Source organism: Trachinotus anak, unplaced genomic scaffold (genome assembly GCF_046630095.1).
Source record: "Trachinotus anak isolate AG129_WGS33_773 ecotype Australia unplaced genomic scaffold, CSIRO_AGI_Tana_v1 ptg000013l, whole genome shotgun sequence".
NCBI lineage: Eukaryota > Metazoa > Chordata > Actinopteri > Carangiformes > Carangidae > Trachinotus > Trachinotus anak.
Genome location: NW_027273864.1, coordinates 18,757,273 through 18,781,615, shown reverse-complemented (window position 1 = coordinate 18,781,615; position 24,343 = coordinate 18,757,273). Strand labels below are relative to the sequence as shown.

Below are 24,343 nucleotides of genomic sequence, written 5' to 3'. Positions count from 1 at the left end.
TGATTTAATGTCAGAGTTTGAACATCATCTTTACTGCTGTTTAAAGTTAAAGTTGGTTGACGGTTCGGCTTCTGTCAATTTATTCACTTGTGGAAATTCCCCTTTAACCTTATATTTTGTACTAAGCTGTTGACAGCATTTGCAGAAGAGTTGAAATTGACATTCCTTGACTTAAATCGTTGTTTTGTGGTTGCTGGGCATCTAAAAAAAAGTGAGATGCTATTGGTAATCACCATTGTCACTTCGGAGAAAGCTTTGAGCGAAACTACGAGTACGTCAAATCACTCTAAGTGCCTTACTCCTCTGAATGAAAAATGGTGCAGCCCTGAGAGAACCATATGAAGTGTAGAACCCTGGATTAATATTCAGAGAAGTGGCCCCTATCTGTGCGAACACAGACTAAATAGTCCATTCATGGGTGGTATTATTCATTGCAGATGCCTTGATAGGAGAAGGCCATTATGCAGAAGGAGAGAGCCAGTGCTGTGTCATCATCTCAAGGAGCCCATGATATACCGAGATGAAGCTATGCTGATTGCCTTTTAAAGGGCCCAGATGGAAATTGATATTAGAATGAGTTTTCCAATCAGTCGACGTTTATTGGAAATAGAATCTTAGGCACTGCTTTATTGCAGTCAGACAAGATGTATGAAGCCCATTTCCTGGGGCGACAAGATCTGGCATGTGTACAGGCTGTATGGAGGTGTGTGTGTCTGTGTGTGTGTGTGTGTGTGTGTGTGTGTGTGTGTGTGTGTGTAGGTGATGCAGAGATGAGAAAGCATGTGTTATTATAAATGGAATGATTTTAGCTTTTGTGGCGAGGCATTTTGTAAGGAAATGAATTGTTTTATTTTGCGACCTTTGTTTCCTCTTTTACCTTCATCATCCCTTATTTAGTTGTCAGCAACACAGCAGCATATGTGCTGTCGGTCTGCATGTATTCCTGCATCAGGACACAGGCATTTTCACTCCACACTGACGTCAGCTCTGCATTTTGTATACCATCTACCTTCTTAAGCATCGAACTTACCCATTCATTGCACACAGGTACAATTTTCTCTAGATAAAGAGATAAGGTTGCAGCAGTTATTTTCCACTGTCTTTGTTGCTGCATTTCAGGTTCAGATCCAGTTGCAGAGCATGTAGCACTCAGTGATCGCAGCGCCACCATTTAGATATCTTAAACTGCAAATATTTCTTTGTATCCAGAGAGCAGCCATGAGTAAATCATCATTTAAGTGGGTTGAAGTGGACTCGGTGAACTCTCACACATATCCACAGACTTTTTTTGCTTGGAAATATGAGGGTGTGACTAACTTGCCAAACTAAAATAACAGTACATAAGACACAACATTTAGTTGACACTTTTTATCCAAAGCACTTGAATTCATACACTTTTTATACATTTTAGAGTGGGTGGCCTCAGTGGGAATCAGACTAGTGCTGCTGGCAGGATTGAAGCTTTGCTCTACCAACTGACTTACAGTCCTACTGTAGATGCAGCAGAATGGACTAGGTGATATTAATTCACCAAAGCTTGGCTAATGTGTATGGCTGTCAATGCAAATGTAACTCTAACTTTTTTTTTTTTTTTTTTTGGAAACTTCTTTGCTGTCACGTGCAACTTTATCATGAAATCAGGTGGTCATTTCTGGAGTCACATGGTCAGGAAACACTAAAGATATTGTTATGGATTCAAATGCTTGTTTGACAGTCCTGGAGATAATCATTGAAGATTTTGAAATGTCACAAAATCTTAACTGACACCAGTTTTTTAAATTTAATAGATCATAGGGCCTTTTTGAAAACGTGACAATTAAGACTAAATGCACAGCAAACAACTGTAATATTACAGCAGTACAGTTGTGAAAATTTTGTATAAAGTGATTCTGAAAGGTTTTGAAATTGACTGTGATAATTTAGAGTTACTTTAAGGGGTTATGTGTATTAATGTTCACTTTATTTCCTGCGGATAAGCCACTCCTGATACTAATTTCCAGTGAGTCCTGAGTACATAATGCATAGTATTCAATATGTTTATTCATTAATTACTTTTGCCAAGGCTCTTATGTTTTTGACTCTTTTAGGTACCATAAAGTTTTATGGACAGATAGTCCATGGTCAAGGAACAATTGATTTTGAGATTTTTGCATTATTAAATTTTTTCTTTTTTTTTTTTTTTTTTTTATGAAACTAACAGAAATATGATGTTAAAATGGTAAGGGTTTCTTTTTAGTAACAGGTATAGCTAATATGGATTTGACGTAATTGGAATGATGCCTTGGGTATAAGAGCAAGTTATAGAATTAGCGTTGGTGGAGATTGACGCTCTTAAAGTACTTTCTGGTTTAGTAAAAGCTTGCATAGATCAACAGATTCTGGCCTAAATGTGGGCTGCAACTGTAGAAATACCCATCACATTTAAAAGTGAGAAAAACCACATCACTCAAACAAGGATGCTGTACAGCACAGGAAACGGTTTGAAGATGTGCTCATGGGCTCGAGCCTGCGTCACAATTTTTTTTCTCAATTCTTGTTAATAGGGTGTTTTCCCCTGCCATAGTTTTTTTCTGAGAATCTAAACTGCTGAAATAATGTGTATAGAGTATATATAAAGTCTCCTCATTGCATAAGGAGCATTTGAATGAAATCCAATAGTGCTGTTTCCATGCCCGAGGCATTTCAACAAGCTGCAGTAGCCTTAGGTTTGTTCCTAATGTTTTTGTGCTTGGAGAATTTTAACAAACCATCGCACAAATTATATTTTCATCTAAGCCTGTGCAAAAGCCTGGGAAAAGTTTCTCTTCCAATCATCAGGAGGTCACTAGGAGCTTGTACAGTTGTAAGAGTTTATTGCTTTTAAAACCCTCAGAGATACGTCTTTGGAAGTAGCATAATGCCTAATTGAAAATGTATAATTCTGTAATATGCATGCAGTAGTAATGTTCTCCCTGCACTGTGACTGTTACTATGATATGAATCCACCTATAATGTGACTGAGTATGCATGTTTGTGTGTGTAATTAGTTGGAAAAGCCAGCATGCCTGGGTGGGGTGAATGTAGGTCGGATGTAGTCATCTCTTCTCTGTTCCCCTGGAGATGTCAGTCGCAGGAATTTGGGACTCAACGCACGCATGCGTCTGTTCTGTATGATAATGCAAGCTGTGCCGGCGAGATGAGACTGGGCTAATCCGGGCACCAGCAACTCATTTAATCATCTCAATAGAACTCCATTAGCCTGCGCTTTTAAGAAATATCAATAAGTGCTGTCAATAAAAACAGATAATTCATCAAGGTCAAAAATGTGAACGCCGCCTTCGAGAGTGCAGAATATGTGCTTGGCATCTATGTGCAAGCAATTAGATGGTGCTCCTCTTAATACCCTCTCCGGCTCTCTGAGGCACTTTTGATTCATATTTTGCAGGTTTGTCTAAGCAGTCTTGTGTACAATTCATCATAGTATATTCATATTACTGTGGCTGCCATGTCCTTCTGTTCCTTGCATGGCAAACATGGCTTTTTGAAGATCTGCCAGATTGCTTAAGGATATTTCACATACTTGTATCCCTAAACATACAGCATACGTCCAAGAAATGTATAGGCGTTTGTTTGCAGCACTTTTCTATAGTGCGGTATACTGTATGTATCTGCTCCTGATTTTTCTGTTACGTCTCACTCAGTTTCTTCCATTACAAAGCCATTACAGTCAATGTAAACTGGCACAGAATACTAGGTAAAGAGGTAAATGGGAACAGTCTTCTCCCACTTGAAGGTCAGGAGAACTTGCCTTTGCCCTGTAAGGATCACTTAGCAAAGAAGAGATGTGAAATTATATAAAGGTTTTTAACTTTGGCTCAGATTCAGTATTTAAGAATCTATAACAACATTTCAGTACAGTTATTCTGAAGTGGTGTCAGACTTTTGGACCCCACTGTACATGTTGGACTTTTTTTTATTTCAAAGAAAAGATTTTCAATGATGAGTAATTGAATGAATGGAAATAGCAGCTAAATATAGTTTCCAGATGTGTTGTCACAGCTTCTCGAATCTGCTCTCTCTCTTCACGGATGCTGTCTTGCGTGTCATGAATGGCAAATCAGCGTTCTCTCACTTTCGCTACAACTGTTTGTGGGGCAATTGTTGCATAAATGATTTGCAGATGTGTGGCTTCAAGACACTTCAAGGAGACAGCTGCAGGGGAGGGGGTATTCCCCTACCTGAGCACATCATGATGGGCAGCAGGGTAGAAGAAGAGTGAGACAGTCTTAACCAATTATGAATTTCAAGCTTTTAAGTTACTGTCAGTGTTGCTTTGTCAATTACAATTGGTCTATTTAGTATATAGAGACATAGAAACAGACAGACAGATAAACTTTTAAGTACTTCTAATCATGAGAAGAACACAGGAGCATTTCAAACTTATGAGTATTATGCGAATAAAACAGAGTTTTTAAATTGCCTGAAACCATATGATATTTATGCAGTAATTGTTAACAGAGGAGTATTTGTTGCTGAACAAATCTTTGTATATAGTACAAGAAATATATTTGAGTAAATATTATATCACAAATTTACAACATTTTGTTTCTCAGGTGTAGCTATAATAATACCTTCACACTGGATGGGCTAATTAAAGCAAACAGCCCTCTCAATTCATCATGGATGTCTTAACCCCCTCTGACTATGCGCTGTCCTCCTCCCAGCTCCAGCTCTGATCAGGCTGTCTGAAAATGTGAGACTCTGCTCACTTCATCTCAGCCAAAGACAGTGACAGTGTGTGCAATTTCTTTTCTGGTATGCTTTCTGTTTTTTAAAAAAAATGGTCAGGAGCAGTATTGAATAGAGAGACTTCACATACACTCTCACATGTTGACCTCCATGCTCATCACAAACCTTCTCTCAGATCCTTGTAGGCTCACTTCAGGCAAAGTGTGTAAATTCCCCACTGCATTTCTTCCAGGTGAAGAATGCCAAAGAAAATGTGGAGCAATTCTCAACCAGTTTCAAAATGCTTGAAATGTTTGCTCTTGAACTTTTAACTGTTGAAGAGATTGTTGCTACTGGCATGGTTTTATTTATTTTTTTTCTCCTCCACACCTGAGTACAGGAAAAGAAAATTAGCTGGAAGAGAATGTAAGCTACTGTTGATTGCCTAACAAACATCTCCCACTGCATTTTCACTGAGGTCCATAGCTCTTACATGATCCTGTTAACAGGGAATTGTAGCTTTGGTCTGTAAATCGTCCAATGTGCAGAGATGGGGCACAGAGCTGCCTTCTGCAGGGGCCCTGGACCTTGCTTTGATCTCATTATAAAATGCAAATACACAGTACCCTAAACAGATCAAAGGTTCAACTTCCCATTGGATCTGAGGCTTAATAATAGCAGCCTGAAGCGGTTTTCTATTTTTTTAAGAAGCAATTTGGGTAGCTACTGGTCCTCCAGGACATTATTTACTCTGGAGATAATGTTCCTGCTTCTGACTAGTGACTAGCCACAGCTCAGAAAAACCCTGCTCCTGTTGCTTATTTAAATAAGATTTTTTAGGAATGAGCATTTGCACTTCCTGCCCCTATCTTCCACCTCAAGCTAAGGTTTGCAGTGCCTGAAATCTGAAAGTGTAAAATTGCCTTGGTGCTAGACTCTCTGATACCTTCATCTACTTTCTTAACCTGTACCATCATTACACCGTAAAGCAGGCATTTAAATTTTAAGCACTTTGCTGATACTGAATTTTTCAGCAACATCAATACATATTTAGAGAGCTACTCCATTCCTTTTTGTAACCTATGCATCAGCCCAATTCCACAATGATTCCAATTTCATAAATTTCTTTCTTCTAGTACAGTGTACTTTGGCTGAGATGAAGTCTGATGAGTGATGCGGCGTTAACAACTGTATTTTTAGTACATTTGTCTCATCCTGGATTCCTGGTTAATTGTAGAGACAGCAAAAAGTGACTGCGTGCTAGCCCGGCGCTGACTTTGTCAGGTGGTGGGAGGGGTAGTGATTCACTCGGCAGCCAGTTTGATCCTGCTGTGAGGCGGGTTCCCGTGTCAGGAAGCTCCAGCCTGGCCACCCGCCCACCAGCCTCACCTTGCAGCCGCCTACCGGCGCCCCACCGCTCACGCTCTGGCCCTTAGAGTAGGCGGGGAGAGCAGGCTGGCAGGCCTTGGCACGGATACATTTTGGCAGGAGCTGCTGTCCCCACACTCCGCTGAGTGAAGTGCTGACTGCAGTGCAGAACATAAAAGGCCCGAGGCTTCTATCGCTTCCTCTTGTGGCCTGCAGGCCTGTGTAGAGATGTTGGCTTCAATTTTACTTGAAACTGTAGCTGTCTTTTTGGCAGTCATGGCAATGGCCTCTCAATTCATCCCCTATATCTATATATGTCTTTTCTTATCATTTTTAAAAGGCATTGACCCTTAACAACTCCCTCCTAACCGCTGTTTTTGTTCAATGTGATACAGCAGCCAGTTGTAAAAGCTGTTGACCATGGTCATCAATTGATTCAGTGAACTTCCTCCTCTGTGATAATGAGATCTGTCGAAGTCAATGTCTGACTCATAGGCTGGGATACACCACTTGTGCTGCAACACTTTTTTTTCTTCTGTTTAAGATTCCTTTATAATTCAGGTAACACTGGACAATGATGGATTGTTGATCCCTGCACACATACTTAGTCATAGCTTCTGGCCTTTGAAAAAACATTAATCAGTCTGTATTGTTGAGGCATGCTCTTCAGCTGATAGTTTTGGGGAAATATGAGAGGCCAAGGACGAAGGATGTCTGCCAGTGTAATAAGGGTTGATGCATAGCTAGTTTTCCTCTTGTTCTCTTGTTAGTTAAGGCTTGGCCTTTCTCCCAGTCAGAGCTATAGACTGAAGTAATTAGCTGACTGGCATTAGTAGTGAAACTCATAAGACTCTGTAATAACTGGGGAAAGGGTTAGGATCTGCATTACTATGTCTTTTCCAGAGGTGTCCATTTATGTGGTGACTGAGATCATCACCTCCAGTAGGCGATGCCGTTGCTTTGTCACAGATCTGTAGCCTGAAGTGCAGTTGGGCAAGAAAATCAGCCCGTGTCACAGTTAGACTTCTAAACTGCAAGGAGTTTGAAGCACATTTCAGAACAACTCATAACTGGAAAAATCATTAGCTAGTTCTTAGATTCTTCAGAGGGGAAGATGAAGGGCCATAGGGAGCAGCTCAGAAACTCTTTAGTCATCATTTCGTGGCTAGAAAGATTTAGACAAAAATAACACTCTGCTTTCCCTGTATATAAACTTAGTTTTCCCAGTGAATGGCCTTTTGCCCTCTTTTATTTTCCCACTTGGTTGGCTGCCACCTTTGCGTAATGCAGCATATGTACACTAAGAAGGTCATATTGTTGAGAATATCTGTGAATGTTGCCGCACCATCGTATGGATGGATCAAGAAAGTCTGTGTTTTTATCTGTTTTTAAATAGTCTGTTCTGGCAGTATGGTTAGAATGAAGCATTAAAAACCCAATCTTTTTTTTTTTTTTTTACCAAATAAATAACAGGTACGTTTTTTTGTTTGAGTTTTAGATAACTGAACATATCATACTTACTGATAAAAAACCTCCACCAGCATCAGAAAACACTAATAACTTGCTATTCAAAGATTATCCTGTCCTGTTGCTCTTCTTGACAGTTTTGGTCCAAGAGATACAACAAAAATCATCAGAGCATTTGTGGGCAGGCCAAAAGCTAGTGGCATTGCCAGGCTGTGTCAAAAAAAGTAAAAAAAATTGAGACATTTTGAACACAGTTTAGATTAGAACAGTCTAAACTCTGTTTAAATCACTGCTTTGATTTGTTATAATTCATGGCATCATACAATAAATACAGATTAAGCACGCCCATGATGCTAATATATTATATTACTCAGCTAACTAGTTTGCAAATGTGACCCTCATATTGCAAAAAGGGTAACACACAAGCTCCTTCTCCAGACAGTCTCTGAAAAAACCTTGACTGGCCTTTTTTTTTTAGCCTTAATTTACTAAACACATAAAACAATTTGTTTATATGATAAATGCTCATCTTATATCAGAGTGATAATGCCCTCTGAGGTGTCCTGATACAAAAAACAGTGGAGTGGGTGAAAGGAGCTCTTATACTGTATTAACAATGTGGAATTATTTGACACTGACTTGTGTATTGTTTTCCTCTACTCGGACATCTCTCATCATGTGTGGTCACTTATTTCAGGAAAAATAAATGCCACAGAATAAACAACATGTATTCTCATTGCCAACTGCTGTTTTTTGGAAATTTGCTTTACTCATGCTAACTGTACACAGCTCTACACAGTCATAGCTACTGGATGCATTAGTTTAGTGATTGGTTAGGTTAAAATCAAATCTTCCCCTCCAGAAAATTGCTAATAAGATGGCAATGTCAGGCTGAATAATAGAGGAGTAACATAATGGCTATTCGGTGTGAATACCAGGCTACCTTTGTTTACATTGGGATCACAGATGGTGCCTTTTAACGTAGCCTGTTGTATGTGCACTGATTTTTGCCCTGACAAGGAGGAGGAGAAAGGAGCGGGGTGCACTGATGAATTCTGCATGCTATAAATAGTGCACAGTCCTTGGAATCTGCCTTTAACACTGAATCTGCCCTGTTAAATTCATCTAAGCTGCATTAGAGCGGCTATCGCTGCCACTGGTTCCGTCTGTATATAAAATATAATTCAAAAAATGTTTCAAGTAAACAAGGTGTGGTTTAATTTTAACATATCTTTTAGTAGGTATGTGATTGATTGATGTGTTTTTTTATTTTTTTATTTCTCCTGCTCTTTTTTTTTTTAAATGTAATTAATAATATTCATAATTAAGGTAGCCCGCTCTCCCAGAAGAACGGTTGCCTCCTGTGAAGCTTGCAGCTAATTTATCTGCCAGCACCATGGCATACACGCAGCGTTTCCTTTTTGGAAATGAAAGGGAAAGAGGCAGCAAGACTAATTAGCAGAGGCTGGAGAAGGATCTTTTAAAAAGTCTACAGCAACCTGAGACTGCTGATATGGTCAAAGGTTTGTAGCCTGACTGAGTTAAGCTCTCCACTGAATATCCACTTAGAGTGACTGGGAGCACGGCTATGCTGCCTTATATCCAGACTGTAGGTCATTCACATCTGATAGGAATTTTAAAAGTAGTAGTCTGGCCTTGATGATTGGCATGTTGATAAAATCTGCATGGCAAGTAATTATCGTGGGAATACGTCTGGCCAATGTTGTTCCATTTCTTCTTTGTTTTAATCCTCTGCCTCTCTTCTCTGGCAACAATTTAACCCCCATCACCTTCTGTGTCAGTCTCCTGCGGCTAATGGCTTCACTTTGCTCTTCACAATCCCTGCTTTTCTAGAATGAAAGCCGAGCAGCCGTGTCGTCTTTACACGACTCGGCTGCTGCCTGGCATTAAATGCTGCTTACTGATAAAGATGTCACCGCGGCGGAGGATATGTAGGAAAAGGGATATTTTTTTTTTTCTCCAGGATGGCTGTCTCTTATCCCAGAGAGATTTGATCATCCTGCTGGTGCGTCCTCAATGGGGTCAGCGGTCTGTGAGAGGGGGACAATGACACAGCTGTGGCAGCCGTGTGGAACCAGTGATGGATGACATGCCAAAATGGGCCACGCTGCCTTCCCAGTCGCCTGTATTGACAGGCACAGCTCTTGCATCTCACATTCAGCATCAGCAGGGCTAATCGCGGGTCATGCTGGCCACAGATGTGACACGGGAATATCGCTCCTGTAATTGCTCATTTGTCAACGTCAACTTCTCAAAGAGCAGGTTTTTCGTAGCCACATTATTGAATGAAAGTCGCTGTAATGAACAAACATTTAAAAAATGAATAAAATAAAATCTCAAAATCTCAAAAAGAGGCAGTGCAAGCATTTCACACACTGTCGTCTTTTGCAGATTTACCCTAAGACGTGTCCAGCATTGCTGGTGTTTAAGCAGCTATAATCAATATTTTTATGACAGCAACCATATGACTTCTTGTATGTAAAAAGGATCGCGTGTAGTGATGAACCCACAAGACAATTATCACCTGACTCTTCACTTGCGCTCAGTTCTGTGGAGCATTTTATCAACGTTTATGTCATTGCTTTAGTTTTCCAGCTTGAAATTTAATGGTTTTTGTTTGCTATAGAACCAAAGGCAAAAATCATACACACACTGTCCAGCACTTGGACTCTCTCTCTTATCTTTATTAACAACATTTCAGTCCTTAGACCTTCATCTGGACTGAAACATCAAAACAGGTTATAACATTTGTGTGGCCAAGGGCCACTTACAAATATATTTTGAGGGATACATATGATGACAAGTGTAAATGATATGATATTTGTTTTCTAATGTTTTTTTTTGTGTGTGTGTGTGTGTGTACTGAGTGATTATAATCCAAGCCCTGGCTCTAAGCCCTTCAGCCTGTGCCGCACCAGCCACAAGGCCACAGCCTCTCCCCAACAGTTAATTGCATCTGAATTAGTCCATTAATGTGGCCGTGTAGAGGGATGAAGGGGTGCACGGAGGTGTCTGGCCTCTTTTGACCACTGCAATGTATTATTAATGGGTCAGCAAGTCTGGCAGCTCTGCATTAACTTGGCTAATGGACTGTAGGGTGGGTCTGTGATTCCCTTTCAGAAGGAAATCAAATCTAATACACATTACAGGAAAAAAAAGCTTTTCTTAGGCTATTTTCAGAGTTTCTTAGTGAGAATAGAGCAGCAGTTTAAATTGAAGCATTGCTTCTTGCCATTCTTTTGTGGATTTGCTCCCTGCTGACAGGTTACTGTGGGGAGTCCAAGGTTACACTGAGTCATCACCCGGTGTGTCTCATGGACATGTACAGTAATGTACTTTGCTAATGAAAAGCTAAGTATCAGATCAGATTAATACGGATGATGGTAAACGGCTTGTTTTTTCTCTGCTTGTGTAGTAGCCTGCAGGCCAAGTGTTTCCCGGAGCCTGGAGATGACTGCAGTAAATCTAAGATTCAGTTTCATGATGAGAACACAACTGTATAAGAAAATGAATCTCTTTATGTAACACCTTATGCTATTAGACACCCAGAATTTTTGATAGATAAACATACTAGCTTCTTTGGAAATCTGCTCAAAAGTACCAGGCAATCCACGCATGGTTGGCCTGTGATTAGCTCTAATGATTGACAGGCCGTTTCCTCAGAACAAAATTCTGTAAAATGCTGTATTTGATTCTGATGCTACAATTTTAAGTTTGCCCCCCTAAGTTCTTTGAATTTCCATCTGTACAGAAGTAATAGTGGTATATAGCTTTGGTCACTATTTGTTTCTCAAGAGACAACAGTTAAAAGAACATGACTATGCAAAGATAGAAAATAAAAGGTCAAAACGTCTCAAGTTTTTTTTCTTCTGCCCTATATAATGTGTTTTCAGTAGACTTATTTTATTTTGCATTTTATCTTCCAAAAATCACATTTTACTCTTTTGGTATTTAAATGTAAAATTAGCTCCTTGCTACTTGAGCGTCTGAAGAAAAGAATATACATTGAAGGAGAACACTAAAGGCTTTGTGTGCCGTTACTTAATTTGTCTAACTCTTAAGTGGACAGTTGGCACTACCCTGTCACTATTAGTAGCTGCAGTCAGTTCTTCATTGTTAGTGGGCACTGTAGTCAGCAGGCTGCTGTGAGCCATTGTCAGAGGATAGCATCAGAGGCTCTTCTTCTGGCTGATAATTAAGTGGCGTACTGACAAACGGCTTTCATCAGATCCCTCATGTGGAACTGAGAGCATGCGAAGGCTTTCAGGGAGGATAAACCAGAGGACGTCACTTTGCCTCCAATCTTTCATGGCCTTGTGCTGCCTCTGCAGTGAAGAAGGAAGAGGGGAGAGAAAGTGCCCTGTGTAGCGCAGGAGAAAAGTGTGATCCTGCAACGCTCTGAGAGCCAGACTCAATTTACAGCATTGTACAAGGCAGCTCTCTTTGCTGTTATTGTCAGTCTGTACTGTACCAGTTTACCCGTTTGTCTAGATTGACCAAGTATACGGTATTTGCTTGGTCTTTTTTCCCATTTGAGAATCTGTCAGTTATTTTGTTTCCTTAAGGCTGACATGAGTTGTGATGACTTTAGGCACTGAGTGCATGCGGGTAGACTGTCAGGGTTTGAGGTTGCGCACGTTGTCGTGACAGTGACATAAAATGTACCGTCATTACGACTTCCCTGCACCCAGTCGGCCCCATAAAATCAAGGGCAGGATCAATGCCAGTAGCAGGCTACACAAGAAACTACAAACAAAAACTGATGCCTGTTACCTAGTGAATGTGCATTTCAAATCAGTCCCTGGATGCTCAGCTAAAGGTGATTTATGAGTTAATGTTAGCTAATGTTAGCTCAGCAGCTAAAGATGAATATAAGCTTTCAGCAGGATCAATTTAGATTATATCTTATACCTTTGGCTTTAATTATCAGATGTGACTTACCAGTAGTTGCCACAATTAGACAGCTACAAAGCAGTTACCATTAAATATAATTCCACTGTTGAATGTTTTTAATGATTAGAGTAGTGAAAAGGTCATTTAAAATTTGCAGCAATGTAGCTGTTATCCCTAATTGTAAGTTGGCCTCATTTTCTAGATACAGATAAAATCTGCTTTTTGCTGTTTGTTTGTTTTTGGTTCATATGATTTTATAATTTGATTGAAAATGAATGTACGTCTAATGTAATATATCTAATATCAACTTTCCTATCATTTTAATGTTATTTTACATAAACAGATACACAGCTCTCAGACTATTATTTATTTTCCCCCTTGAATGGAACAGTGACCCCTTAGAAAGGCACAGGCAGTACTCCTGGCACAAATACTGGGCTGACCCCAGATTTCCTCCATCAAATTTTGCATACCTTTATTTTGTTTTCTTTAATCTTGCTATGTCTGAACCTTTTCATCCCAGCCTAATCTACTGTGGTGTACTGACTATTTTACTGTTAAATAGTGATATCTATCACTCAATCCTGCTATTTTCCAAAGAGGTCTGTGCCGATCATCCTTTCTCCTCAATTCTTCTTGGTTCATTGCCAATAACAACCCTGTCGAAGGTCAGAGATGATCTGAAATAATCCACTTAATGAAATCATGCTACACTTTTGCATGCTGCACCGTGCAATAGTTTAGCAAGTGTGGCAACACCAGAGGTTGTACAAGGTGCTTTGACTGTGTGTGGTTTGGCTGTGAGCAAGAGAGTGAGACAGAGTGAGAGAGGCACAAATATCGGCAAAAGAGAGACAAAGACAGATAGCTCTCTGAAGGACCGTGATCAAATAGGCCTCATATGAGTGGCTCAGGGCTTTTGTTGTAGTGTGACCTACCATTCAGTGTTGCATTAAGTGAATTTTCCCCCACAGCTTTTCAAATCTGCAGTGACTGCCTCCCAATTTATGAGGGGAATGCTCGAATTTCAAACGTAGCATTCAAGCCAGGGCTGTAACCTCGAGTGCACCTAGAAAATAATGCAGAAGTTTGGGTTTTTTTCCTTGAATTTCTGCAGGTCCATTCCAAGGTTGGCCTTACCACAACAAAGCAGGTAGAGAAGGGAATGTGGGTGCATGTGCCTGAGTGAGATTGAGTTCAGAACACTTACATTGGAGCTTTTGGTCTCTAACCCCACTGCTTCTGTTGAAAAGGGAACATCCTTGGTGCAGCCTTCATAAACTTCTTATATGCTACTGGAGAACTATGGGGATTTTGTATTGGCACAACCTATTGTCTGAGTTCTATAGGCCACTCTATCCTTGGATTACCCTCAGCAAAATTACTTGGATGGCTTACTTGGCATGTGTTTCAGGTAAGCTCAGCATCTATTTTGATATATGTTTGCAGATTTCTTTGGTTAATGTTTATGTGAGGGTGGTTAATGTGTAGACAGCTTGGTTCAATACGGCCAACTGAAGTTATCAGAAATAGTCTAATCTTTCTGTAGACAGCTTTCAGTCTGCTTGTGCTTGTCGAGAAGGACGCCTCTCCTTACACATCTGTGTATGATGTGCTTTTCTTTCACTGATGAAGTACATTTTGTACCTCTGTCTGTTCCCTTTACCTTTCCTGCAGTTTGGATCTATGGAGCTGGCCTCTGGAAACAATACACCTGTGGAGGCCGATGCAAACCAACAACCTGAGCTGTCATCTCAATTGGCTCCCCTGTAGTTGCAGGCAGACTTGACAGCTTTAATTTTTCTTTTTTTCCTCTGTTTTTATTTTCATAAATTACAGTAGCTGTAGCTCTTTAAAAACCCTGAATAATAAAATCCAAGGATCTCACTGTTGCAGATTTTTTGAAAGTTAGCGGGGTTTTTTTTGTTTGTTTTTTTTTTTGCCGTCACTGTTCTCACTTCTCCTGATAACATGTTCTTTTTGAGTCCACACATGTAATTGCTTATCAAGCTAATTTCTTTCTTGCATGTATTGACCTCATTATATGAGCCTGCCAGTGAAAAATGGGTTTAATTTAACCAAATGTTCACTGTTGTGGGGGGGGGGGAAATACAATTTCCCAATAGTGTCATCTCCGTCTGCAGAAGTAGCTGTAGAGTTTTAATTACTGTAATACCTCAGTGTGCTACACTAGATGACCTGGGTCCAGATAGCAAAAGTTAATTTTGATTTTCTGGTTTGTCCATTTTCTTTTGTCTTTGCATTATGGACAAAGACATAGTGCCCTCTGAGCACGCAGTAACAGGTTATTATATTGACGACACATTTCACCTTGGCATGTATTTTTCTGCGGCAGGCGAGCAAACTGTTCATGTTTTATTAAAACTACATACAAGTGAGTAAAGATCAGAGACTGAGGGGTTTAAAATCTAGCATGCCAACACATTACTACTAGATGCCAAGGGAGGCAGATCAAATGCCTTTGAAGATCTAGTTGAAAATCGTTATAGTTGACTTCATTGATATTTGAGTGTGAGCTTTGGGTCTCTCGATAACTTTGCAAGATGCATGCGAGGGAGCTTTGCGGTGTGTTGGGCGGCGTGTGTTGGCAGATTTCTTGAGTCTGACAGTATGGTTGTCGGTGGGGGAGTGGTCACTGTAGCAAAAAGGCTTAAGTAGTGCTAAATAGAATAAATGTGTCTTTAATAGGTGCTTTGTGTAATTATGTTTGTCAGTGACGCCCAGGAAAACCTACTCAACAGTCACTCTTGGAGCAATTTAAACAAGTTTGTATCATGATTTTTGTGTGCTTGTGATTGTGTGTGGTAAAACAGGAGGTGACAGTTGTTTTAAGTGTTCAAAATGCTGAAGGAGAACCATACAGCAGCTGGCACTCCTTTGTCATCACCCAGAAGGTTTTCATCCAATCAGTCAAAAGAGCCTAGTTCCATTGGCCTTAGGGTCACAGCTCCTCTCACAGCTAACAGAATTAAATCATCTGATGATTGCACCTGGGCAAACTTACCTTTCTCTACCTGTGTGTATGTGTGTCCAAGCATGTATTATTATTATATTTTTTTAAAGCCACGGCTTGCTGAGCGAATGCTGTGGCATCCCACATGCCTTCCCACACCCACTACAAATAGACAGCGAAGGTGCTACATTCCGTGGCCTCGGTGCAGATCCCCGAGGCTGAGGAGTATGTTCTGTGTTGGTGGGCATGTCACAGGGTCCATATGAAATAACAAAGAATAAAAATACAGTAATCTACCTGTGTGTGTGTGTGTGTGTGTGTGTGTGTGTGTGTGTGTGTGTGTGTGTGTGTGTGTGTGTGTGTGTGTGTGTGTGTTACTGTATTTCTACTGATTCACTTTCCGTTCGCTTTATTATGTGCTTGTTTGCTGGACTCGGTTCCTACTCCTTAATGTCAGTGATGTGCCTGCTGTCGTTCTATCTTTCAGTCTGTCTCTTGGTTGGGTTTGTGTTGTCAATTCAAGAGATGTTGAGATATTATGTTTCACAGCTCTGAAGTAAAAATTCCTGTAAAAAGTTTGCCATTGCCAAAATCTGACAGGCGTGTATGACAAAAGAAAGAGACAAATCATATTTGTGAATCTGGAACAAGGGAATGTTTGGCATTTCTCGGTTGAAAAGTAACTGAAAAAACTAAACAATTGTCGAAATATTTGCCAATCACTTTTTCAGTTGATTAACCAATCGTTTCAACTCTAATGTTCTGATATTGCGGATTTAAAGATTTGATACTGGGCTCCTTGCCATTATTTTCTTCTCTCATTCTTTGAGAAAGCCTGTCTCTCAAGGTTAAATATGTGTAGGTTTTAGCAATTCTGATTCTGCTCATTGATTATGGTTTCTGGAGAATTGTGGCTGTGATTCATGGCATATTATTTAATAGGAAAACACAATATGTTGAAAGCAAAAGCTTTTTATTACCATTTATTCAACAGAAATAGGCTCCCACAAGGTGATTAAATTCACCATATCACTGTGCCACTGGCCACTCTTTTAAGTAATATTTCTGGTCCACCATGTTGTAAACACTATACATGTTCATTAACACAGCCCCAAGGTCTTTCTTTCAGTCTCTTTCTCTCCATTTGTCTTGGTAGTCTTCACTCGCTCATTCACTCACCCACTCAGAGACCAGTCCATTCCTAACCTCTCTTCATTTGTTCATTCAGGAGATTTTATTTCTGTATTTCTGAACAGATTTGAAGCGTCTGTCTCAGCAGGGGCCAAAGTCTTTTATATCCCTGCATCATTCAAACTTGCTGACAGGTCAATTAGAGGTTGAAGTCTTGTCCTCCAAGCGATGGTTACTTGCAGGAATGTTTGCTTTGATTTGTCTGATTTGTAAGTCTCCCTTCTTCTGTACAGACAGTTTGATATTAGATGTGGCAACACAGGCCTGTATAATATTTTTACATGGCAGTTATTTTTTATTCTGAAAGCCCTGTGGTACATTCTTACTTCTATTTCAATAATGTTAAAAGACATGATTTTGATTTCATACAAACTAGGATAAGCTTAAAAGGGGAGGGGTACTTTGAATGGGTATGCAGTGTCACCTAAAGTAACCTTACCTTACTCTGAGCTTAAAACTATGCATTCCTGCGTTGCTCCCCAGTCCTGCTCTTTATAGGAAATGTAAATTGAACTCAGGAATATTTTTTTACCTGGAGTGTTTGCGTTTATGAGAAAGTCCTGTTGTGGAGGTCATTGTAATGTTTAACTACTGGTTCCTGACACCGTTCAACAACACCTGTTTTCCCACACACTGCAATACTAGGGAGAACACTTTGATCACAAAGGCAGCAAATCCAGCAGCATTTAAGTTCCCCTCCATTTGGAGTTTAATCTAAACGCTTAAAGAGCACCTCTAGGTCATCTCAAGCTCTCACTTTGTCTCAGGAATGCTTCAAGTAAACTCACAACTGGACTAACACCTCTTGTTTCTTTTTGTTAGTTGTGGGAAATATAAGAGTGGGCTGTGTGTTGGTTGGTCAGATCACCCGCACAGTTCATTTTTACTTTTTTTAAGCTTTGTCTGGAGGCATAAAGTTGCAGGTAGTTGGTGTGAATGTGGGAAGGCCAGGAACCTACGGGGACATTGATTTATTCTTGTTGGACCACAGTGTGACTCTTCCTTTCCCTTGGTCGCTGGTGTTCGTCGCTATGTCATAACTGGTATTTGTGCATACGTGTGTCTGTCCCAGCATGCCGAGTCCGCTCCCTTGGGTCCCTGACCATGTGCGTAGGGTGCCTCCTCCTTCCCAACTGTGAGGAGCAGGGCTCTGACATGGCCTGTCCCTTTAGCTCACTCTGAACGTTTGACACACTGAGCGCAGAGGTCAGCCTGACCTACTTTCCCCTGGCGGCCCTTCTGCTGAGCCGCAGCGCTACTCAGCAGGGGGGGCAGCGAGGGCGGAGCTGCTTACGCCTCCACTGCTGTCCTGGTGTGTTAAATCACCGCCATTTGTTAGGAGACACGTTCCAGTGTGTGTGCGCATCTTTTTTTATTTATTTCTTTTTTTTTTTTTAGGTGTGTAGGAGGCATCCCACACACACACACACACACACACACACACACACACACACACACACACACACACACACACACACACACACTCACACAGGCTTGTACTGAAGTTGGATATGAAGTGCTCTGTGGGGGTTGCAGGTAGATGCTGGGCAGCACTTGGGCAGGACCCCTGCAGTGAGCTCTGTCTGACTCACTTTGTGTACCACTGTTCACACCCTCTGACCTCCCCCACCTACTTCAGTTTCCTGTGTACTATAGATGCATTTATACCCTTATACCAACATACTGTCTTAAACCGGGTAGTTTGTAATCACATAGACTTGTATGGTAAACCTAAGGAGCTGCTGCTAAAATGCTGAAGCGTTGTTTATAAGCACCACAGTAATTGGCCCTAATTTCTCATCAGTCTGTTGCTGTCTTCCTCTCTCTTCTCTCCTACTCAGCAAATACTCCAGGATCTATCAAATACAGACACTGTCGCTGTCATCGTGTTCTCTTTTTCTTCCTCTGCTGCTGTTGTAATATTTTAACATCCACCCTTTGTTGTGGTTCATCTCTTTGCTTACTAATGACCCACAGCCTTTTAATTTCACACATACAAATGTGTCTAAGGCAGTGGAGAGACTTTGACACAATATGGGACATCGCAGGCACGGGGCCTGTCAGGAGAAGAGAGCAGGCAGGCAGAGTTCATTAAAAAGTAAACTTCTAATGTAGCGGCAGGCATTGGCTGCCTGACTGTATCAATGATTTAGGTCCAGCAGAAGGTCCTTAATGGATAGAGCCACCTCTCCGTGCAAGTTCAGCTGCTTCTGTCCGCCTGGCATCAAGTGGCACACACACTGAGACACACATAGCGTCTGTTAGGGGAAAATGGTTTTAAGTACTTAAGTGTGCATGGCATTGTACAGATTGCATCACACACTCTCCCACTCAGACACTCCCCTGTTGGACATGTTTTAAAGTGGCATAGGCTGGCTAAATTGAGAGCCTCATATCTGTTTGTCACCATCTACTATGCATGGTCACACTCTGCGTTCACATTGTTTTATTCATCTGAACTAATGTCAGACTGTGACGAGGCAAGGCACAGTGCGGCCAAAAGGACAAGGCCTGTATAATGGTGCTGTCACTGCAGCCTGTACAAAGGAGACAGGAATGAGTGTAAGCAGGATCTCTAGTCATGTTTATCTGTACTAAACGTTTGGGTCAATCAGGAAGACCTATACTCTTACTTACTCTTACTTTTCCTGTCTCACAGTGTTGAGATACATACGTCATGTTTATGCGATCTGATTCTACAGATAAGCTTTTTCTGCATCATGGCAGTGCAGCTTCTCACTTGGGAGATAAGTGGCTATCATGTAGCTGGATTACATTCAACCACATACAGCTCTGATGGCAGTGCAAGCCTGGGTGCCTCCATATACAGTTTATAAGATCCGATAGCATTGTGACCAAAATATACTGTGGTTTGAGTCTTTTCCATGAATGTATTCTTGTGTAACAGAAACTGTAGTAGTTGATGACATGGTTGTATGGTACGCCTGTGATAATATTTGAAATACGATACACTAGAGCTAAACACTTGGTAAATGAACTGATTCGCTGACTGACAGAAAATGAATAGGCTACAATTCTGATAATTAATCCTTACAGTTATTTATTCAAGTAAATATCTCAGTTTTCAGCTTCTCAGATGTGATGTGATTTTCTTCTTTTCTGTGTTTTATATGATTTTAATTTGAATACCATTGAGTTATGAATAAATATTTGAAGATGTCAATTTAGGCTCTCAGATTTTTTTTTGACATTTTGTAGACCTAAGATTAATCAAAAATATAATTCACAGATTAATTTCTAATGAAAATAAGCATTAGTAAGATAGACTACACTCTTTTTAAATCAGAAAATCTTCTGATTTGAGTTAGTTTTCGTTTCATTCCTCAATGTCTTATGTGCAGGTCTAGGGCAACCTGATTTGATATAACTTGCGAGAATCCTTGTCTCTTATTACCACGTATTTTGTTCAGCTGTCTATGTATGGATTCAGATGTCTATGTATGGAGCCCAATGGTCTTGAAAGGCAACTTTTAACATTTTTTCTGCTTTACAAAGAACAGCAACCATGCTTATTTCGAATATGCGTCAGTTATATTGCATTACATTGGTGGCAAGACAGAAAGTGTTAAAATATCCTTTAGTATAAGCCAGTTCTCGACTGTCCATTCTTATGCTCACTGTGTGGCAAAATAAGGCTTAAATATGCTGTAATTTTACATCTGCTACCTCTGTAGCTGTATTTTGGAGAAATGATGACTGGAACGTGTTGAGCATACAGAGCATGGATGTATTATAAGTTCTACCTAGTTCTTATAATACATCCATGATACAGAGGTACAGTATGGTAGTGGATTATGATTAATGTGTGTTAAGATGTTTCATTGGACATTTTTGTCTCCCCTGAAAACTTGTTATTTTTACATTACATTGATTTGGGCAGATGCTTTTGTCCAAAGCAGCTTACAGTGGATGCATTCAGCCTTGATAGAAAAGATGAGTTGTCATCAAAAAGTGCAACCGTCTAAAACAAACAACTAAAAGCATGTTCTGTGCTTCACTGTAAGTGCTGCAGAGAACTATCTTTTCAAGAAATGAGACATAAGAATTATCTGAAAATGTATGGTTTTTCTTGGGGATTATGTTGTGGGGAAAAAAAAAACGACAGCAGGGCTGGTATTGTTTTCACCTTGTGAGTCTGTATTGTTGCATAGCAAAATGTGGTCCTAAACACACCCACTGTAGGAACTACCACAGAAGAGGTTTTCAGTACTCTGGCATGTCTGGATGATGGGTGTGGTCCAACCCATGACAACTAAGTACTCATGTATTCATGTAGTAACGACCACTGAGTACTCATAGGTCAGAGCGTCAACATGCTGCCGGCTGATGTGATCTCATCACACGATTTGCTGTTTTTTTTTTTGGGGGGGGGGGGGGGGGGGGGGGGGGGGGTTTGTGAAACTTTTTTATAACCTTTTTTAACACCTACGCACCTGCACGTTAGATACTCAAAAGATAGATTTAGGTTTAAGTTTGACTTTCTGAAAATATTCCCCTCTGGCACAAGAAAAGAATGGTTTTGACTGTGACACCAGTTTCCCCCTCTATATTTTCTGTTGGAGAACAGTGTTAGACTTCTTCTGGCTTGCACTGGCATTTCAGAGTGATTTAACCAGCGAGATTGACAGCATTACAATGAGGCTGTCATTATCATCCCTCCTGTGGTATAATTGCATATAGTGTTGATAGTGTTGAACAAGCAGTCTCTCTCTCTCTCTCTCTCTCCCTCTCTCTCTCTCTCTCTCTCTCTCTCTCTCTCTCTCTCTCTCTCTCTTTTTCTCTCTCTCTTTTTCTCTCTCTCTCTTTCTCTCTCTCTCTCTCTCTCTTTCTCTTTCTCTTTCTCTCTCTCTTTCTCTCTCTCTCTCTTTCTCTCTCTCTTTCTCTCTCTCCTTCTCTCTGTCTCTGACTGCCTCTCTCTACTTATCTCGATGCATCCGTTAAACTCATCAGAGAATCCTACAGCTTTTTAGTGTGGCCATCTGTCAATACCACTCCATAAAGTGGAGTGGGGAAACGTGTGCATCCATTGGCCTGCCTCCAGCTGGTTCTGAGGGCCTTGCTGTGGCTGGTTAACCCAGGCCTGGAGCGTCACTCTCCAGCCCTTGTGGCTACTTAAGCCCACCTCGCTTCCCCAATCAGGCAGCTGGATGAACCTCCCTCTTCACCACTGTGGAGTGGCTTGTAACACTGTAATGAGTTAACTTTCAGAATGATCTACATAATTTATTTCCTGTCCCCACAGGAGGCCGCTGAAGCATTAATTAATATCAGGCCCTGGTATCAGCAACCATCCCAGTGTGGGATTCCTTCTGGCTCCTATTTTTGGCACCCGTGGAATTCGATATGTTGTGCAATCAAAATGCAGATTGTTGGACATTGATGAAAGATATTGCTTCCTGATGGCTTTGTACACAGATTGAGCTGTATCCTGTATAGGCGTGTAGGGTGAAATCTGGACACAGTTGTAGGCCAGATCTCATGCCACTGAAACAAGCTGACCTCAACGGAAGGAGCTGTGACTAAAACTAAATGATACATGCCACCACGTTGTGTACCCTTGTTGCTGCTGGCAGTGATATCCTCTACACTCTTGTACTACAGGCTTGTTTGTGTAAAGCTGATTTTTTTGACATTTCTTCACTCACCTTTCTCTCTTTCTCTCACTCTCTTTTCCCCTCACAGAACTCAATACGGCACAATCTGTCATTGAACAAGTGTTTTCTCAAAGTGCCTCGCTCCAAAGATGACCCAGGAAAGGTGAGACTTTTTTAATATGAATTTAACACAGAAGAATGCATGTAGTTATACACAAAATAGAAATCAAGGAATATGTCAAGTTTTGAGTAAGTAACCACTGCTGGTAGAATTCAGTGTTACAACATTTTTTTTTTTGTATGTGTATCATGCTATCTCTGGTAGAAAAATGTTACCTTTGAATGGCTGCCAGGACTCTGACAGTCTGGAAATGCATGGCATGCTTGTAATCTATTATGAACCTCCCACCCCCACAGAATTGCATTTCAAATGTAAGGATAGACTTTTTTGGATCAGCACAGACAGCAGATGTGGGTGAGGCGATAAAAAGTCAAAGATGGGTGGAGACAGGGCTTTAACAGGCTAGAGGTCAGGTCATTTCCAGAATCTGGCATCCCTGAAGTATTTACTCAAGGTGCTGCACCAACTCAGTAAAGATACGGACCTCCTTTGCTGTCTACTCAGCTCCCCAACTCCCATTTTTTTCTTCTCTGTAAAAGAAAGTGTAGTCCAGCATGTTAATTTGACATTTGAATCTCAGTAGGACCACCTCCAGTTGCTTTTTCAGCTCGATTTACTTCACAATCTCTAGCGACATCAACCTGATAAGCAGCATCCCTTGATCCATTGGATAGTTCATGAAGAAGGAGCCTATGGACCTATATTTAGTATGATGGTGTGCATAGGTCTAACCATATGTAGCCTAACCCAGATTTCATCCCAGCACTGTCAGAGCATAAACTACATATGCTTAGGGAACCGCACAAATAATTACACACACACCCACACGCACATACACACCGACACATGCATGAAGAGCTACGCCTAGCTGTGTAGAGGATGGGGACTGAATGCTAATTTCATGTTTTGCTGTAATCCTCTGATATTGACACTCCTGGGAGCTGCTCCACTAAATACAAAATAATCTATTGCTGTATGGATCCCATTCCAAATGCATGGCCAACATGCTCGCATCCTTAATGTTTAATTTGGAATTTTCCTCACTCCCTTCCCCCCCGAAGACAACTTCAAAGAGGCGCTAGCCGCTCTTGATATGTTGCATCAATATTGTAATGTGGCAGGAATATGAGAACTGCTGGTTGGATGAGATAGGAGAGTCATGTCGCTCTCTGTCTGTCTCTGACTCTGAGATGGTGTAAAAGATGACAGTTGGTATTGTACATACACACCCTGTCTACCTCAGAGGTAGAGATGCAGCCTGTGAAGGCTACCGTTAATAATCTTTATTTTAATTGGTCTTACGTCTCGGTCTGAAGTTGTCAGGATAATCGCTGTACTTTTTGTGTTTGTCCTTCCTGAATCTACACACAAAAGTGGAACTAGGTAACATAATTTATGTTGATGTATGAAAATGACCTGTGTCATTTACAGGAAGAGAACAGGTGGAGTACATCTCTTATCACGATCTGTTTTAAAAAAAATCTTTACCATGGCCTTTGTTTTATGACCGCGGAGAATTTTGTGGCTTTGCTATGTTGTTGCCCCAGAATCCACAGACTCACTTTGTTTGGCATTGCTACAGTGCAGTATATTTGTGAATAATTTAATGACTCTTTATATGTTTTTTCTTTTTTTTCTTTTTTCCTGCCAACTCTCTGGGGGTGGGTGAAGGGAAATGCAGAAACTCCCCTCCCATGAGGTTAACTTAAAGTGTTTTTCCCCCGCTAATTATAAAAAATGCCATGCAGCCTGGCTTTGTGTCTGTGACTCCTAGTTTTGAAACATCTGCATTTGCACCCCTGCATTTAACCCCTGAATCTTAACAAAGAGATGGATCGCATGTAGAGAATTGCATCTCGCCTTTGCATATTGTTGTGTAGTTGAAGCCCTTCGTACAGAACATGGGAAGTCTAATGAGGTTTCTGCTGTATTTCACTGTAGCCTACATCAATGTGAGATGTTTCTTCATCTTTGGTTGATTGTGCT

At 40.7% G+C, this 24,343-nt stretch overlaps 1 protein-coding gene across 1 annotated transcript in view; it reads left to right on the top strand.

Moving 5' to 3' along the window:
- The window catches only part of foxj3 (forkhead box J3), a 71,086-nt gene that overhangs the window by 29,802 nt on the left and 16,941 nt on the right, over positions 1-24,343 (top strand). The window contains exon 3 of the mRNA XM_071493196.1: positions 22,325-22,399. Within this exon, the coding sequence (XP_071349297.1) occupies positions 22,325-22,399 (75 nt within the window). The remainder of the gene's footprint in view (positions 1-22,324; positions 22,400-24,343) is intronic.